The sequence below is a fragment of the Sinocyclocheilus anshuiensis genome, unplaced genomic scaffold (assembly GCF_001515605.1).
Source record: "Sinocyclocheilus anshuiensis isolate Anshui unplaced genomic scaffold, SAMN03320099.WGS_v1.1 scaffold337, whole genome shotgun sequence".
Classification (NCBI taxonomy): Eukaryota; Metazoa; Chordata; class Actinopteri; order Cypriniformes; family Cyprinidae; genus Sinocyclocheilus; species Sinocyclocheilus anshuiensis.
In genome coordinates, this window is record NW_015537968.1 from 781,682 (window position 1) to 801,369 (window position 19,688).

General features: G+C 40.1%; 1 protein-coding gene across 4 annotated transcripts in view; it reads right to left on the bottom strand.

Moving 5' to 3' along the window:
• The window catches only part of LOC107668338 (exocyst complex component 6B-like), a 99,948-nt gene that overhangs the window by 23,748 nt on the left and 56,512 nt on the right, over positions 1 to 19,688 (bottom strand). For all 4 annotated transcript variants that reach the window (XM_016460191.1, XM_016460197.1, XM_016460183.1 and 1 more), the window contains 5 exons: positions 17,282 to 17,393; positions 14,870 to 15,004; positions 14,510 to 14,689; positions 4,273 to 4,414; positions 874 to 947 (listed from right to left, as the gene is read on the bottom strand). In XM_016460191.1, coding sequence (XP_016315677.1) covers positions 874 to 947; positions 4,273 to 4,414; positions 14,510 to 14,689; positions 14,870 to 15,004; positions 17,282 to 17,393 — 643 coding nt within the window. The remainder of the gene's footprint in view (positions 1 to 873; positions 948 to 4,272; positions 4,415 to 14,509; positions 14,690 to 14,869; positions 15,005 to 17,281; positions 17,394 to 19,688) is intronic.

Sequence of the window (19,688 nt, forward strand, 5' to 3'; positions counted from 1 at the left end):
TAAGTGTGGGTTTTGTAGTTACGGCAATTGTCTCTAAATCAGAGCATGGTTGATCCAAACCTATGAGATATGGTCAAAACTCCTTACAAAATGTCAAGCTGCTGTATTTTGCCTTTGTACGACAGAATAAATCCAATCAATAATCATTTCTGGACAAAGATAATGATCGTTTCTGGAAAAAGGCTACCTGAGGCAGAATAGAATTGTGAAACGCTTACATATGCCCACAACATTCACGCTCTGGAGTATGCATGTTAGGCTACAATAGATTAAATGGTCAAATGAACTGCAGCAACAAAATCTATTCTGTGCTAGTAAAGTGCTATCAAAATGTCCTCTAAACATAAATAATGGGATGAGAGAATAATGACTTGGGCTGTTGCCTTTCTGGTTGCAACATCACCTTGATGTTCTTCTCCGTGTTTCAGTTTGTGTTTTTCAAGCCAGAGCACAGGCCAACGTTTCCTATAAAGGCTCCAGCTCTGCAGTGTTCAAGAGTGCAGAGGTGCAAATGGGATAAGATGACCCATGAAGAACCATCTAAAAAAAATTCATACCTTAAACCGAACAGGAGGAGGTCTTGAGGCCACCTCCGCACCACAATGGTAAATACAAAACCACCAAGGTGAATATCAGGCCAGGCCTTGGGACCACAGATATGAATACAAACACACACAGGCTCACACATTGAGGAAAGAAACCTTGAAACAAAACTAAGGCTAGCGTGAAGGTTTAGGGGGTTGGGTTTGGCGGTAGAGGGGAAAATAAGAGAAAGAAGGGGGGGGATGTTAAGGGGTAAACAGGGGAAAACAGAAGAAAGGGGAAAGAAGAATGAAAGAAAAGAAAAAGGAGTGGAAAAAAACAAAGACCTACTTGTCTCAAGTCGATGAAGGCGAGCAGCAGAGTGTCCCCCTGGAAGCCAGGCACCGGGCCGGCCCTGGCAAACTCTGTGGGAAAGAGAGAGGGATAAAGAGAGCAGGGAATTCGCCATGGAGCGGGAGATTGGCAGACGGATGACAGCCGGGACAAGGGGAGGACAGGGGGAGGTTCAGTGGGGGCGGGGGAGGTAAAATGGAAGGGGGCTTTGAAGGTTTTGAGGGTACTGGCAGAGGGGGTGGAGGGTTAGTTGGGTGGTTCAGGGCAGAGTCATGTCTCTTGGTCTGCCACCGGCTTTGTGCGGCCCATTCGAAAAAAATCATCATCAAACTCTCATTAATTCTCCCCCAACGTTGATCTGACAAGCCAGATAGAGGGGATGTGTGGGGACGAGGGGGCTGCCTTTACCCCGTAACCCAAAACCTGACGCCGTTTCCCATGAGGCTGCTCTCCCCGACCAGTGGCATGGTACTGAGCGAAGGGGCCGACAAAACTTGTGAAAAGCCAATGGGCTTGGGGGTGTGTGGGGAGTGCATGAGTTGTAGAGGTTTCTGAGGGCCATTGGACCTTTCCGTGCCTTTGGACGGGAACCCGTAAACAAGCGGCTTCGACATTCTGAAAAACGGAACATTTGACACGTGGGGACAAAACAAGCCGGGGCCAGGAGAAATCCCTTTCACCTCGTGATGCTGCGTGCCTTTCTTGCCTCTCATGCAAATTACACGCCTGCCATCTTTATTTCTGACCCCCGCAAACGCTGAGCCAGCGACTGCTTACCCATGCGCTTTTGTTGCCACGTCTCGGTCAGAGACCGTATCGATTTTGCGAACTACCCCGCTCGCCTTTTTACAGGAGAGAGACCTGCAACAAAAGCGGCATGGTTCACATGACGCGTGTCAGAGCGCATCTCATCAAGATTCAAGAACAAGGACCTCTAGGCTTTCACCTAACTGCCACATACCAGCAGAAAGCCCTGTTAGTGACTACGCTAAGAAACCTCTCGAGGGATAAGCAGGAACAAGCTGTCAAGACCTTTATGCTCCCGAAACCAGCTGAACTGAACAGAAAGCAACTCATGATGCTCTCTCCCTTTGAGTGTTCCATCGCCCACTTGTGGTGTCGTACAGGTCAAAGAGGCACAGCAGACATGTGAGAGGCCAATCTCAGTTTAACAGAGCCTTTTGTGGGCTCAAGATAAAACTGCAGTGGTATGATGACTGATAACCTTTAATTAAGAAAAGAAAGTGATTAGAAAGCATTCCAGTAGGGATGCACCGATACCGATACTGGTATCGGTATCGGGCCCGATACTGGTCTCCTGTACTCGTACTCGTTAAAATGCCCACCCTTAAGCATACACGACTTTCTGGCGAAAGTGAATCTAACACCTTGTGTGAAATGCGCTAGGCTGTGCTTGTGTGAAATGCGCTTCTGCATCAGTACAAATACCTGCACGCGTTGCGCGTTTTGCTTGCTTCATGACCGTTTCTGCATTATATGAGAGGCTTTGGAATATAAATCGCAGCACGTTTCAGATGAAAAAACGCGACTTCCTCTTTTGGTTTCTGTACCCAATATTTTAAAAATTTACAAATGCAATAAAAATATTGCTATCGGTACTCGGTATCGGCAAGTACCAAAAATAAAAGTATCGGTATCGGGCGAGTACTGGAAAAAGTGGTATCGGTGCATCCCTACATTCCAGTATATCACTGATAGTCCATTTATATGTACCCAATCTTAAACAAAGAGATTAAAAGTTAAAAGTTAAAAGTTAATAAAGTTCATTTCCTTAGTTGATGCACTGGGTATAATTAACAAAATCATTAACAATAGTTCAATTAAATCCTACTAAGACTGAAGTAATGCTTGTTGAACCACAAACTCTATATATTCTTGTTAGACTCCTTTAGGGGTACAACAGCTTGTCACTTGGGCAGTACCCTCAAAGGGACATCTTTGTACTTATTCACCCCCAAAAGGTTCATAATTAATGTGCACCTTTTAGGGGTACAAAGTTGTCCCTTAAAGGGTACTGTCCCAACTGTTGTACCCCTAAAGATACAACTTTTGCACATTTTTTTCCGGACATTGCTACTATCAAGATGCTTGTCCACACCAACATTACACATGTAGACTGTTATGCCCTTCTTTCTTCTAAAACAATTTCCAGACTTCAATACATTCAAAATGCAGCAATCAGAATACCTGCACTTCATGGTTTACCCATATTTAACATTATTTGGGCCAGCTTATGATCAAGCATATTGCACATTTTTTGGGCCTGCTTATGATCAAGCTTTATACAAAGATCCTTATCGTTTCTTGACTTCATTGGGTCTTCATATCCCTCTCCCTCCCCACAGCAAAGAAACGTCCAAACTGTTGATAGATTTAACCATAGACATATAGTCTATGCATTCAAGTGGTTACACTATTTTAGTTCTGTATTATTTCCTAAGACCCAACCTTGAAACCGTAAACACGGTGACCTGTGTTTCACCAAGACTGTGTATGTGAGTATGGAGGGAGGGGCCTTTCTTTTTACTTGAGTGCCATTTTGATTAAAGGTCAGTTTGGTGGTTTGAGGCATGCAAATACATGGGGGGACATCCAAATCAACAGGACATGGTCTCTAAAGATGAAAGCAATCACTGACATGGTACTTATCAGGCTGCTTGGTAAACCAAAGGAAACCACACCAAAAAGGTGGCATACGGTGTGACTGACATGACCGTTTTATGATGGGGGTCATTCTCTCTCTGCCCGTGACCGCTGCGCTGGCAGAGGATCATGGTAAATCCATTATCCAGCCGGGGTTAGGCACTCAAAGGCAGTTTTAGCTGTGGTCACATGCAAAACTGTGAGAAGAGATGATCCAAGCAGGACTGCCAGGTTTTCACAACAAAACCCACACAACTGCTACTCAAACATAGCCCAATAATAGCCCAATCGTGTTTCGGAGGGGGTGGTAAAATACTCGTTTTTTTTGCCGGGGTTCCCCTGGTAAAATTCACATTCCAGGGGCTAAATAACACGTTATTGGGGTCACTTCAACCAGTGGACATGAAAAACAACCCACGGCAACAGTGTTAAAGTAGCCCAATTCCGCGGGAAAACCACGGACCTGGCAACACTGGATCCAAGCGAAAAATCTCAAGCACTAGCCAAAAGTGCATACTCTTCTCACCTTTTTCCTCTAACTTTCACCTCAATATCTAAGAAAGTGGTGTCAAATGAAAAGCTGGTTACAGCAGACAGCATTGTGGCGTAATTAGTCTCCAGTACAAATTAGGAATTTTTAATTGGGCCACAACAGAATGAAGCACAATCATGCAATCAGGTTTAAGGAGGCTTATGAATGGTCATTCAGCTTTTGCTCCAGGTCAAACTTACTCTCGCACTCTTTGACATCCACGTTGAACTGCTGCAGGGCTCCCATAGACACTTGCCTGACATCAGCTTCCAATAGCAGCTGCAGCAGGGAGGTTGAAAGGTGTTTACAAGCTGACATACATGCCGTCTGAGCAACCTTCCCCTACAGAGAAAGAAGGAAAGGGAAGGGAGAAAACAAAGATATGTGAGGTTCACATATGGGATATCTTTCACATACAGCATGACCCTCTACAGCAGGTGGAATTAAGTTTGCATGTTTCTCCCCTAATTTTTATCCCTGTCAAACTGAAACTCATGTGATACCTTTCTTTCAATCGATTGGCAGAATCTGCTGCATTCTGGTCTCTTATGTAGTCTCCGTGAACACACACACACGAGACACTATTCATATTGTATTTACAACCAAACAAGACCATGAATACATGCAATAACACAAACATAAAAAGTGGAGCTTAGCAGCACTCTGGTGGACATTTAAGCCAGGAGAACCGCAGTGCTGTTTAAACATCAACACACATTCACCATCACACATGCAGATACACATACAAATTTAAGCTCCAAGCCGAAAACAACAAATATGCCCTTGTCTGCCGTCCAGCACCTTCCTGACAATCAGGCTAATACTTCAGGGGAGATCCAAAGCTATTAATATGACACTAAACCTGAAAGAAAATAGCAGACTGGTGGGCCAAGAGTCTATGTGGGATTTTTATCTGATGGGGTCAAAAAATAAAAACAAAACACCATTATACAAGAGGACTTCCTGCACACTGGAAACACTTGGGCAATAAATCTAGTGAAAGGAGGGATGAATACACAGTAAATCCGTAAGAGAGAGAGGGGCAGGTCTTTTTTTTATCCTTTTTTTGTCCATGTGAGATGGGTAGAGAATGGAAGGAAAAACAGAAATCAAGACAATGCCCTCTTTGCTCCGAAGTCATCTCATCCTTTCCTCCTCTTCCTTTGTCTCTCTCCATCTGCCATGGAAATTCCACTGTAGTCATTTCTTAAATGGCAGCCACTAGCATTAACTAACTAACCAATGCTCAGGTTAAACAAAATCAAATAAAATAAACACAAATAAGGTAATAAAATCAAAAAATTTAAATTAAAGCAGAATATAATAAATATATCATTTAATATAAGATAATAAAAATTCAAATAAAGTCACAAAATAAACTAAAATGAAGTACAAATAAAAGCTTAAAAACTAGTTAAGCCACGCTGAATATGTGTCACTGCATTTGAAAACAAAATATCAAACCAGTTGGCATCAGAAACACAAATGATGTGTGAGACCAATTCTCAACTAACTTTACTTTTCTGAGCCAAATCTATCCAACTACTCCAAAGTTTTTCACCACATTAACTACGGACATGTTTTGCACTTGCACCCTATTTAAAATTAATTCCACTTGGCTATATATAAAGATATCTAATGCAATGAACCTCATACAGTTTTAAAAATGTTTACAAATACTTTTCAGGGTCACTTCACATTGTGAGCACATGTGCCAACTGCTGCAGCACAGCCACGACATAAGGTTGTTCTTACAGAATCAGAGGGTGAGAACTGAGGAGGATCGGCATCTCCACATCAGTTGGCCATATGGCTGTTTTTTTAAAGTGACGTGACGTGACATGTGGCCAAGTATGGTGACTCATACTCGGAATTAGTGCTCTGCATTTATCCCATCCAAAGTGCACACACACACTAGCCAAAACTTCTTTGTACACAGTCGTATAAAGTATACAGTACACACACACACCTGACCGACAAAGACCTGAATGGAGGTCAGATGGGGTCGAAAGGAAAAGCTCTCCCTTCCTCTCTCACTCCAAAAAGAGGAGGATGGAGGAGTGTGATTGTGTCCTGTGTGGGGTCAGGTCCCATGTGTAATTGCTCTAATCCATCTCCAGCAGCTTCTGATAAACCTACAGCCTGTGTTAATCTACAGATGACACGTATATAATGAGTAGAAAACGGTTTAGTGTGTTCAACATGACCGGTGCATAACATGGCTTAACAAATACCACAGAACGGTCAGCACAGCTACACATATGTACACACATTGCAGTAGTATTCAGCCAGCCACTAATCAGGCTGAAGCACTAACTAGGCGATTATAGATGATTAGAGTGCATGCTATGCACTGCAGTGATTAAAAAATAAACACACTTGTTTTCCGGCCTACCGTCTGTGTATGTGTAATAGCCGTAATAAATCACAGAGGCAAAAAGTAGTACGGGGTTTGTCGTTTCTGGTCCTCATGGTGGAATGAAGACACACGGATACCTGTCTCCTGCTGGGGACATTCTAATCACTCATGAGTCATTTGGTCTGATTGGAGGCGTTTGTAAACTCAGAGTGGTAAGCTTTGATTTTTTGCAACAAATAGAGTCATTACTGATGATTGCACATCTTGGAGGGGGTGAATAGATATTCTATTTCCTTGCATTGATCTGTAATTTATATGTGCATTCATATTTTCTGCTGTTCGATTAATGAAGAAACGAAAAGGTTTCAAGCCCTCAATTCTTACTGGACAGAAGCAAAGAAAATGACATGAGAGCAACTGAGATTGATTCATTAACATTTCTCATTTATTTTATATCCGAAGCAAGTCATAACATTATATTATTCAAGAATAATACAAGAATGAGTAAAAGGGAGGAAGGGAGAAACAGAGTATGCCACAGCACAACGCTAAAACAGAAATGTAAATTCAGAAGGGTGGAAAAACAATGACAATCCATATGGATTGTGACTGAAATGCCACCGAAAATGCAGGAGAGACCAAGTGTGTCCATGACCACTTAGTCATTTTCCCTTCACTATCCAGTTTAAAAATATTACAATAAAAAATGTAAGGTAATTATTTATTTCAAATCAATTAATTTATCTGTTTTTGAATACATTTGTTTTTGTTCATTATTTCTGCTTTTTTATAGATAAACTGAACTATATATTGAAGGAAAAACTACTATACAAAAAACACAAGTTATGTTCCACAATAAGTTGGCTGCCTTTAAAGAGTCTAAAATAAATTAGTTGTAATGACTACAGTATTTCAAAATGTGGAAAACTAGATGTGTCTAAACTCTTGAAGAGCAGTGCATGTATCACACTGTATCAGAATGTGAAGAAGTTTGATATGAACTGAAAACTTGGTAAAGAACCTAGATAGCATTTCGGACATCACAGGCGAATCAACTAGTGATTAATCTCAGATGCATCCATTTACCGGCTTCAACCAGCCATGTTTAAATCTGAACAGATTAGCTACTGTCAACACTTACACACAGGAGCCTTCGTTCAAAGATATGTGTGTTTAGGGTCTGATTTAAACAGTTCTGCTTCGTATGGCACACCCCTCTCACAGTAGCACATTTGTTTTACAGTTCAGGGCAGGGGGATGTTAACAATTAGCTCAGGGGCTCAAAAGAGGGAGCGAAATTAAAAAAAAGGAAGAAAGTAGGAAAGGGTGAAATGAGTGAACAGTTAGAGGCTGCTTGCACTCCTCCTCTCCAGCCCCTTAATTGAACAAAGGCTCATCAAAGCCCTCATTAAAAACTACTCAACAGCAATTGGCTGTCAAAATAAACAGAACACACAGTACAGTGAGACAGAACGAGAAACAGTAATAAAGCCAGAAAGAGGGATCAAGAGGAGGAATACTAGAACAAAAGGTTCTGGACAGTGGGCCAATGATAAATTTCTTAATAATAGTACCGTAAAACTTCAAATAATAGCCGAGTCCCAAATAGACGCCTGTCTCTTTTATACGCCTGGTGTGACGACAGGTTTGGGTAAATAAAGGCCGGTCTCAAATAGAGGCCTGGTCTGTTTTTTTAGTATCGGGTTGTATTTGATCTTCTCAAACCCATCAGATCGTCTGTTCTATGTTTTGATTAGATTTCACGTGACAGACACAACAACAGTTCATGAACGACTCATCACTATGGCAACATAACAAAGAGGTTAACGAACTTTCTTTTAGTCTTCAGTTTTTCTTAATTCTCTCAATACCACCATGGAGACAAAAAGAAAAAAGTATGATTTGACATTTAAGCTGACAGTTGTCAAATTAAATAGAAGCCCGGGCTATTATTTGAAGTTTTACGGTATGTTTGAAACGTCACAACACTTCTACAAACAACCCCAACACACACCACATGCGAGCCCTGAAAAAACTCAGCAGAGAGCGCAGAGGTTCTCTCAATGCGCTCATATTTCAAACGCTCCCGCTTATTTATGCAACACACACCGATCCCTGTTTGTAAAAACAACGTATGTACACTCACGACATCCTAATGAGAAGCAGAGACTATCGCTCGAGGATAACCGATGCCTGTCTGTGTTGATTACGCTCTGGTCGGAGGAAGGGTGATAATATGTTGAACTTCCCGACACCATGCTGTACCGTTCCAGCATTTCACAAACACAAAGGGAAAACAGAGACGGCAGCCAATGAGTTTGGAGCTCAAATCAGATTTTAAGTAAATAATGACAAATAGTGTTCCTCTTACAAGGTGTTTGATGATATTGATATTGAAGGCCTCTCTGTTACGTCTGGGTTTCCACAGCTACAGTACAGTAGGCCAAGAAGCAAATCAGAAATCCAACACACATTTTGACACCTTGCTTTGGAAATGAATGAAAGAGCTGTTTTAAAGGTTTTAACAAAAGCCAGATTAAATTTTCAACCAGAAAAATGGATGATACTGTGTGTGATCAAAAGAGCCAAGTTGTGGCTCCCAGTTGTGGCTCCCACTCTCTGAAAGACTTTTGAAGATTACTTGCCTGAATAAAATCACTTATTCACACTAGCTTTTCATTCAAGTATTTTTGGGGTACTGCATTAAAAATGCTAGATGGGAACACTAAGATTTAAAAAAAACACTTTATTTGATATGGATGAATGTTTTATTCAGTATAAAGACATGAGATTTTGTGAAGCGGAATGGCTGCTTAATTGTTTTTGCAATGTTTTAAATAAAATTAAATTCAGAATCAAACTTGGATGGATAAATAATTAATGAAAGTGATTTACAGCAACAAAGCAATCATATTCTACTGTTCAAAAGTTTGGGATCGGTACGATTTTTTTATGCTTTTGAAAGAAAAAAGTATCTTATTCTCACCAAGGCTGCGTTTATTTGATCAATACATTAATACAGTAATATTGTGAAATATTACAATTTAAAATAACTTACATACTGTTGTTTTAAAATAACTGCATCTGATTTGCTGCTTTAAAAAACATGTATTATAATTATCAATTTTAAAAACAGTTGTCCTGCTTAATATTTTTGTGGAAACCATGTTTTTTTCAGTATTCTTGGATTAAGAGAGAGTTCAAAAGAACAGCGTTTATTTGAAAGAAAAATCTTTAGTAAAATTACATTTTTCATTTTGGCCACTTTAATGCGTTTAACTTGCTCAGAAAAGTATTTATTTCTTTAAAAAATCAAACATTTGAACGGCAGTGTAAGTTGTTGACATTAAATGTTGATGACTTAGGCAACACCAGAAATGACAACCATTGGTGATGCAATGAAGCTGAGCAGAGTTCAACTTCAGGCAAATGTACAGTGTTACATAAACACCAACTACAAATGGGAGAGCAGATAGGGGAGCTCACGTGATCCACCTCATACATTTAATAAGTAACAATCAAGATTTTGAAACAATCCACTTCCAAATTAAATCAGAAACCCAAAGCTGAAAACACTCTGCTAGCAGACAGAGGACGTCTATTTTGTGTCTGCGTAAGACACTATAATATAAAGCTCCCCATATAAGCTGCCACATTTTCAGAGCATCTTGCCAGCATCAGCTCAGTAATGACAGTAAAATCAGTAAAAAGTTAATGCAACAAAAACACACTGCATGTTGAGATTGCACACAAAAGGTTTTATGGATCAGACAGCAGAAACACTCACGAAATGTCTGCTGAAGCATGTCAGTCCATGAACAGACCACCACATAGAAACAGCATGTTATGGCACAAAAAAGGCTCCACAACCCTAAGTGCCCTGCCAATCATTCAGTTCCATCAAGAAAAATACTGTTTTTCCAATAAACTTCAGGAAAGGCGTTGACTTCATGAGATTTTTTTCCCCTCAAACCACAGTGTACAGCCACAAACTCAAATCCTGACTGTTACCTGTCGTTCTCTATTCTTAAGCATACATGAGTGGGCCTTGTGTGTTTAATACAGGCCTTAACATACTTTCCACAGTAAATCACCATCATATGATGCTTTATGTTGTCAGTGCAAGGTTTTAAGCAAACATCCATTGTCACATTTTAAGAGGCTTGTTTACTCTGCATATAAGCCTATGCAAAGTAACATTACTGGTGCAGGGCACACAAAAATTCAGAGCATTAGCTGAATTTTACAGTAAAGATCTACAAACAAATTCTAGAAACCTAAGGGACAAAGCAGCATTACTGTCACCTCATTTGCGTTCCATAACAAGCATTAAAAATGCATTTAAAAATCTATGAGTGGGTCAGATGAACACCAGGCAGCATGCGGAAGTACTGTGACAAGAAATGGCCAAGGTTATGCCTGAAGTTAGACCACACTGCAACCATACTCACCGGTAGTGTGGCGTGCTCTATAGCAGTGTTTCTCAACCAGGGGTCCGTGGACCCCTAGTGGTCCTTGACGTAAGGCCAGGGGGTCCATATAAAGTATGAATTTTTGTATAAATGTTGTATATTTTGACATGACTCCTGTTACCATGAAAGAAAAATCCAATATAGCTGATGATATGGCCAAATACTGGACAAGTCAACTAACTTGAATTATACTTGACTGCATTTGGTCCTCACAAAGATACAAATGATACATAGATGAGTCAATTTTGTTCTGGGGGTCCTTGAGGATGGTTCTGAATTGGACTGGGGTCTGGTACGCCAAAAGGTTGAGATTCACTGCTCTATAGCATTGCCCTACAGAAGATAGACAGAGACAAAAATGTAGGTCAAAAGGTCACATTTATGAATCCCCTTGGGTTCAGATGAAGTCGGTCAACCGCACTGTCCCATATCAACTTCGCCAAACTGTTTACGATCGATACAGAAAGTCCCTCTGAGTGTCAAAGATGGTTTGTGGTCAGGTGGGAGAGGCCGAGCAAGGGAGTGTGACTGATGGGACTGTGGCTTTGGAGTCATTACCAGAGTTTTTGGCTGTGAACTTGATTGCAGGACCACTTTCACACACACAAACGGTCAGTTCTTGACCTTTCCTGAAAACCATCAGGAGTGTGAACTGGGGACATGGATGGGGCTGACTGAAACAGGATGCATGTGTGTGGTGTGGGGGGGTGACATCTTAGCTCCTACCTTGAAGGTGGAGGTTCCATAGAGTTTGGTGGCATTAATGGTATCAGGAGGCACGTTGGTTATGTTGGAGATGAACTCTTCTAGGTAGTGACAGGACTGCTCCAGGTGAGTGGTGTTGATGATGATCTGAACCAACTTTGGGAATCAAATGTGATTTCAAATTCTGACCAATCCATTTTTGTCCAAATCAGTTTTTACTGACAAAGCACAATTAGTTACATGCATGAAAAGGCAAAGTTTTGCAGGTTTGTGACATTGAAGACATGAGTAACTGGAGTAATGGCTGCTGAGTAATGGCTTCATTCCTGTAATGGCAAATTCAGAATACAGGATGCATGTTCACATGCAGAGCTGGAATGTGCAAACAATAATATAAGCAGCATATCTGGAAGAGTACACGATCGTTTGACCGTACGTGTGTGGTTTGGTGTTTTGAGTGTATGAGTGTGTATGCGTCGACGGAGAAAGTGAGACATTCAGCCTGACCTTAACCCAACCTGGGGTCGTACAAACATTGCCCCCTGTTGGTCAAATCCAGCCAAGAATGTGAGGGCTGTTTTGCAGCGGGCTGAAAGGGTCGTACTTCTCTGTTACTGAAAGCTTAAAAAATGGGCAGTCAGGATTTAAGAGATTACAGGAGCGCAGGAAGCAGCATTACTGCCACCAGCCCTGGATCAGAGACAATTCCAGCCAGTCATGCAGACACGGGAAGGTGTTTGGTTGAGGCCCGTAGGAAGGAAAACTCTTAAATTCTTTGATTATCAGAACTCCCTCATGACAGGGGTCAGGGCCGGGCTGTGCCCGTGCTAAACTTCCTTAACCAAAGCTGAAACCTAAGGTCACGCAACAAGGTCTTTTTAATTCCACATCAGCTGAGCCACACCGGGGCTTGCAAGCCCAGAACACCGCAGTCCTCTTACTTGCTACGACCATACTTAGCTTCCCATCAAAGTTCAAGTGTACTGCGAGTACAATCTCCTTTAAAGCGATGGTGTCAAATAGGGGAGACCACAGGCTCAGGCAGAGCATGTTGGGTACAAGGATGGATTATGGCCCAGGCCAACAGAGCCTGTGCACCAGGACCGTGAGGTGAAAGACAAATAGCATGACAAATAAAAATTAAAAATAAAAATAATAATAATAATTTTAAATTAGTATGAAATAATGAATTACCTGCATTATTGTTATTATTATTATTAATGATAATAATAATAATAATAATAATAATAATTTATTGACATACACAACTAATCAAAAGTTTGGATTCAGTATGATCTTTTTTAATAAATTAAATAAAATATTTTATTCAGCTAGGATGCAGGATCAAAAGTGACAGTAAATAAGCAAAAGATTTCTTTCAAATAAATGCTGTTCTTTTGAAACTCCTATTCATCAAAAAATCCTGAAGAAATGTATCAATATTTCCAAAAAATATTAAACAACAACTGTTTTTAATACTGATCACCAATACCGATTGGCTGTCAAAAAAAAATGTTGAATTTCGAATATTCGTCGAATTTAAAATAAAAATCCACATTCGAGTGCAAAAACGTTGCATTCGAATTTTAGGTGTGCGTCAGGCAGTATTATCAGTGATGCACGAAATGCGACGACGATGTAAGTGTCATTGCATTTTAATGCTTTTGTTATCCAGTTGAACCCACTAGATGCGGCGCTGCTACGCTGTTCATTCAAAATATTGCAGAAAAAGAGAACAATCAGTGCGGGGAAGATGTTGTTTACGTCAAAACCGAAACCAAGCCATTCACACAGAACGCATATTTATCGCATTTTCTAGAGGGACATCTATCACCATTGCACTTGCGTCTCGCACAAGAGAGACGCATGTTTAGAAAGCTATGTAAAATTAATGTAAGTTCAACTTTTAAAAAACATGTCTCAAGACTTTATGGCGGTTTTCCCCATCCCACTCTCAAGTTTTTAAATGAAGAAAGTACTCTTTGTGATTGGTTTTTGGTCCTTTGTATTAAACTATACATACATGCATAATGCTGTTTTGTTTCTAATTGTTTAAGCAACTTTATTAATTATATAAGGTTTATAAACATTATTTTAAACATTATGCACTTTTTTTCAAAGATAGTCGTGTTATTTTATTATGCTTTGAAGAAACGTGCATAATATTTTGCTCGATGCGCCCTCTTGTGGCCTCAGAAACTGAAATTATGACTTTTAAATTCGAATATAATTCAAATATTGATCATATTTAAGTAAAAAATTCGAATTTAGTTTTTCAGCCATTTTGACAGCCCTAACTGATACTAATGGAAAAGTTTCTTGAGCACAAAATCAGCATATAAGAATGATTTTATGAAGGATCATGTGACACTGAAGACTGCAGTAATGATGCTAAAAATGCAGCTGTCATCACATAGATAAATTACATTTTAAAATACATTAAAATAATCAAGTTATTTTAAATTGTAATACCATTTCACAATATTGCTGTTTTTTGATCAAATAAATTCAGCTTTAGTAAGCATGGGAAATCTTACCAATCCCAAACTTTTGAATGGTAGTGTGTATAAAACTGATGTAAATGAGCAAAAGAGAAGCAAAGTGAGTGCCACCCTAGACGGTTGCCTTCGTCGCCACTACAAGATCATACTTTAGACCTACATCAGTTCTATTTTTAAGGAGCAAAAGTTGTTTTTGCAAAATATAAAGCTGCAATATCAGGAAGGATAGAAAGTCAAAATTCAGACTAAAGTGAAATTTGGAGTTGGACAGGACCATAATCTTTTCTTGGCTGTGTCCAAAAGCTGTAATTATTTTAAGTAATCATGTAATCAAGAGTGCAAAAATGGCTTTTAAACAAAAAGAGAAAAATCTTCATGCGTGTGTGGATGAAATACTCACGGGCAGGTGAGTGAACACTGCAAAAGTGCTACAGAGGAAAGCGATGAGGTCACTCAGGTAGTCACTGGCCTGCCCACCTCCCTGTGCTGCCATCCAATCATAATCAGCCAGCTGCAGAAACTGGTCAATCTTTTGATTCAGGTTAGTGTAGATCTCCTCTTCAGCGGCATGCCTTGCGTCCTATACAGAAAGAAAGAGAAGAGAATCCTAAACAGGCACAATATGTATTGTAAAAATACTGAATAATAATCCACACAATCCGTGTGTGTGTGTGTGTGTGTGTGTGTGTGTGTGTGTGTGTGTGTCTATGTGATTGTGTATGTGTGTGTGGTGGTGGGGGGGTGACATCTTAGCTCCTACCTTGAAGGTGGAGGTTCCATAGAGTTTGGTGGCATTAATGGTATCAGGAGGCACGTTGGTTATGTTGGAGATGAACTCTTCTAGGTAGTGACAGGACTGCTCCAGGTGAGTGGTGTTGATGATGATCTGAACCAACTTTGGGAATCAAATGTGATTTCAAATTCTGACCAATCCATTTTTGTCCAAATCAGTTTTTACTGACAAAGCACAATTAGTTACATGCATGAAAAGGCAAAGTTTTGCAGGTTTGTGACATTGAAGACATGAGTAACTGGAGTAATGGCTGCTGAGTAATGGCTTCATTCCTGTAATGGCAAATTCAGCTTTGCCATTACAGGAATTAATTAAATTTGACAATAGAAATAGAAACTGAAATAGAAAACAATTATTTTAAATTGTAATAGTATTTCACAATATTACTGTTTTTACTGTATTTTTGTTCAAATAAATGCTGCTTTAGTGAGAATAAAACTTCTTTACATAAAAAATTACCAACCACAAACTTTTAAGCAGTAGTGAATATTACTTTGCTAAACTTCATTTATACAGTTATGTTGCTAGATCAGCATCTTTTACTGGTACAGGTACACATCTAATAGAGCTTGTCTCTCAATAATAATGCAGCATATTTTTAACTGACCTTAGTAAAACTGCATAGGTAGTACAGTCATCACAGAGAAAAGCAGTGCTTTCGGGAAAAAATTCTGGAGGTATGAGTAATAACAACCAGCAAAAGCCCCAAGAGGGAGTAATTCCAAAGGGGAAAGGGCATAGAGAGGAAGTCAAGAGTACATTTAAAGGGACAGAGAGAATCTGTCTGTGGGAAACAGACCAGGAGCTACTCTACATTCAGTTAGCTGTTCTGTGGTGTAGAGTTTGAGGTCCACAGGCAGGGCAAGGCTGTCAGCAGCAAGGCGCTGAGGCACATTGGTGCTAATTGAGCCCAGACATTTAACTTGGACCCGGTCTTCCCTCCCTCTCTCTCTCCAGTCATGGTGCACCATGCAGGGAGGGAAGACCAATGCAGAGCCCGGGTCACACTTCCGCACCTCTGCCAGATCCGGTGCAAGACAGGGGGAGGAAGGAGCTTGATATCTGATCTGGTGTGTTGCTTTTTTTAAATACAATACTGAATGTCTTTCTTTCTTTCTTTCTCTGCTATTCTTTCATCATTTTCTCATCAGCGGCATCCAACTGAACCAAACATATCTGGATTTGAGGGGTTATAAACAGGCCAGACTGCAAGCAGAATCAGCAGAACGGAGAAGAAACTAACCACATTTGAGCGAGAAACACGGGCAGAGAAAAGCAGAGATGGAGTGAGAGCAGGGTGGGAAAAATTACACATGCCACCAGCCAGTGGCAGGTCATTTTGCCATACCTGCCTGCCACGGTTGCGGACAGTCCATTTCAGATTGGCCTTTGACATTAAAGGAACACTCCACTATTTTTGAAAATAGGCTCATTTTCCAACTCCCCTAGAGTTAAACAATTGAGTTTTACCGTTTTCGAATCCATTCAGCCGATCTCCGGGTCTGGCGGTAACACTTTTAGCTGTAGCTTAGCATAGATAATTGAATCTGATGGGTGGAACCATGGATGCAGCAGGCGCAATGATATTACGCAGCGCCTGAAAATAGACTTATTGGAAGTTGCCTAGCGGGGACTATTTTCAGGTGCTGCTTAATATCATTGCGCCTGCTGCACCCATGGTACAGCAGCAAAGTTCCTTGATTATTACGCCGGAATGAGAGTATAGTTCCTAGCCATATCGGCCTAGAAAATCGCAACTTTTAATTTTCCGTCGGTCTTAGTACATGATGTAACTACAGAAGAGTCAAGTTTTAAATAGGAAAAATATAGAAACTCTCTGGTCATTTTTGAGCGAGATGCTAACGGTCTAATCAGATTCAATGATCTATGCTAAGCTACAGCTAAAAGTGCTACCGCCAGACCCGGAGATTGGCTGAATGGATTCGAAAACGGTAAAACTCAACTGTTTAACTCTAGGGGAGTTGGAAAATGAGCCTATTTTTAAAAATAGTGGAGTGTTCCTTTAAATGCTGTTTTTTAGATACAGCAATGCACTTTTTTTGAAGTAACAAATTTTGAAGAGTCAAATCATTATTTGTCAAGATCAAGAGTTTTATTTGATTTAAATAAAAAATAGCTGGTAATTAAAAAAAAAAAAAAATGGTTCCCATCCTCGGTGAGAAAAGAAAGGCTACTAGAGTTTTAAAGTGGTCTATCTACAAGACATGTGGAGAGTGAAATAATCTTATTATTCAAGACCAGGTTTCCACTAGTGCAGAAAACTAGAAGAGAGTGGACTGATACAACATCAATGAGGAGCAACATGGATGTGGGAATATAAACACAGAAACAGATGGAAGAAAATAAAAAGATCCTCACCTCTGCCAGTCCTACGTTTTTCTTCTTTATGGCATACTGTAGGCAGTGGCTAAGGGTTCGTGTGAGCAGGAGGTTTGTAGACTTGCGGATCATGTCATCGATTTCTGTAGAGCTGAACATGAAAATTCACCTAATTAGGATAATAGTTATAAATACATATGTTTATATCTATAAAGTAAATCCATAACACCAATATTCAGGATTGGAGGGACAAACTGTACCAGCAGGGGGCTGTGTCCTGCCCCACACACACAACAGGAAATGTATTCAATTATTTCCTCTTTTTAATAAGGAATCTGTATTAGCTGACCCGAAAAATTTATAAGATGCTCAATGTCTAAGTTGCTTAGAGCCCTTAAATTAAATACACTACTGTTAAAAAGATTGAGGTCAGCAGTTTTTAGTTTTTTTTTTATGAATGAATACATTTATTTTGCAAAAATGCATTACATTGATTAAAAGTGACAGTAAAGATCTTGTTACAAAAAATGTATTTCAAATAAACACTGTTCTTCTGAACTAGAGAATCCTAAAAAAAAAGTCAAGGTCAGATTTATTTATATAGCACCATTAAAGCAACGTAAGTGCTGACCAAAGTGCTGCACCACAGACAAAACATGACATATCACTCTACAATAGAAAGGCTTTCTTCTATCCTAAAAAAAAAAAGTATCACGGTTGATACAAAAATACTAAGCAGCACAAGTTTTCAACATTAATAATTGTAAAAAAAATAAATAAAAAAATAATCGAATAAATGAAGCATTGGTGAGCCTAAGAGACTCTTGGTCTCATTGAACACTTCTAGAAATACTTGGTGCAAATGATTTTCTTTCAGACCCAACATATGGAGAACAGAATCCTTAGTGAGATGTTTTTGTGGTCCAGATTTACATAAGCATCGTTCTGACTCACACAGTGTCCTATGTGCTCTAATCACAGCCTTAATACTCCACCTCCTCCGAGAGAAAAAAGGCACAAAAGTGGAAACAAAAAGATGTAGTGAATAAGATGGAGAGGCCTACACACATGAACACTCACAGACACAGACTTTGGGTGGGATTTAAAACCACTCATCAGGGCCCAATAACACCCTCTGGATTTCAGTAACGCATGTTCCAAAAACCAGAGAACAACCACACACAGATATACTGTTTAAATCAACATGAGGGAAAAAGGGGGATATCACTTTTCTTTACTCTTCTCTTCTGTTTTATTGAAGACCGGTGGGGGTGGGGAGGAGTAAAGGGGGCTAGTGCTCGTTAGTACGGCTACAGCTGCATCTTTCTCTACTTCCCCCCACAGATTGGTTCACAAATAATTAAAAGAGAGTCAATAGAAAGAAAGGGACAATATGTCTCAAGCGTGTCTGTCAATGGGAGCCAAGGCCCAGGGTGCAATAGTTTTACCCCTCAATCTGGGCAACAAACGCATTCCTCGCAAATTACTAAATCGTCGCTCATTGTGTTGAGAAAAGCAGAGGAGGAATTTGAAAAACGTTCCTCTCCTCAGCAGGGGGAAAATCTCTGAGCTCCCTCCACTGACTTGGCAAGAGGAGAGCCGAATGGAGCAGAGAGATGGAGGACATAAAGAGAGAAAAGGACGTGCCATTCGATCACAAGATGATGAGAAGTTGCTTTTAGACCAATACTCAAGATTAAAATATGAGCAACTACTGTCCTGCTGCAAACTCTAGGTAACCATGAGACATTTTCTGTGTTTGTTTCGTTTAAGCTTTGTTCAAATTTTAGCAAATGGAATGTTGGGTTACGGTCATTGGCTTGTTGATTACCATAAAATAGCTCTGATTTTGTACATCACAATTTGGAAATGTTCCCGGTATAGAACTAGGGTGAAAAAGAAAGGCCTGGCTTTAAATTGAGGACTTAAAGTGAGGCATTGTTCTTTTTATGATGATCTGGAAACTGACAGTGTCTGGATGAATCCAAAGGCCTCTGGCTATTCCTCATCTAAAGAGGGAGGGGGCTACAAAACAGAAAGAGAAATTGTAGTCTGATTAAACAGACGGTTTACTGACATTTACATTTGATTTATTCATCCATTTAACTCTCACTATTTCAGTGAAAATTAGGGTTGGGATCGGTCTGATAAACAATGATCTGAGAGAAACAGATGAGCAGGGAACCAACGGAGACTGAAAATGTCCAATTAACTTCATTGGAAAAAGAGAAACTAAGCAGAAGCAGCAAGCGAGACAGATACGGCTCACATCAGTTAGCACAGAACGTATGTTCGTTAGCTATTCAACCATCACAAAGAGTAACGTTACAGCTAGCTTCAACTCAAGGGTAACTTCAGGTTAATATGGTAAATGCGCATTTGTAAAGCGGCTCTCGTGAAGGAGGTCTAAAGTTCGCTGGACATACATTGGTTGGGGGGGGGGGGG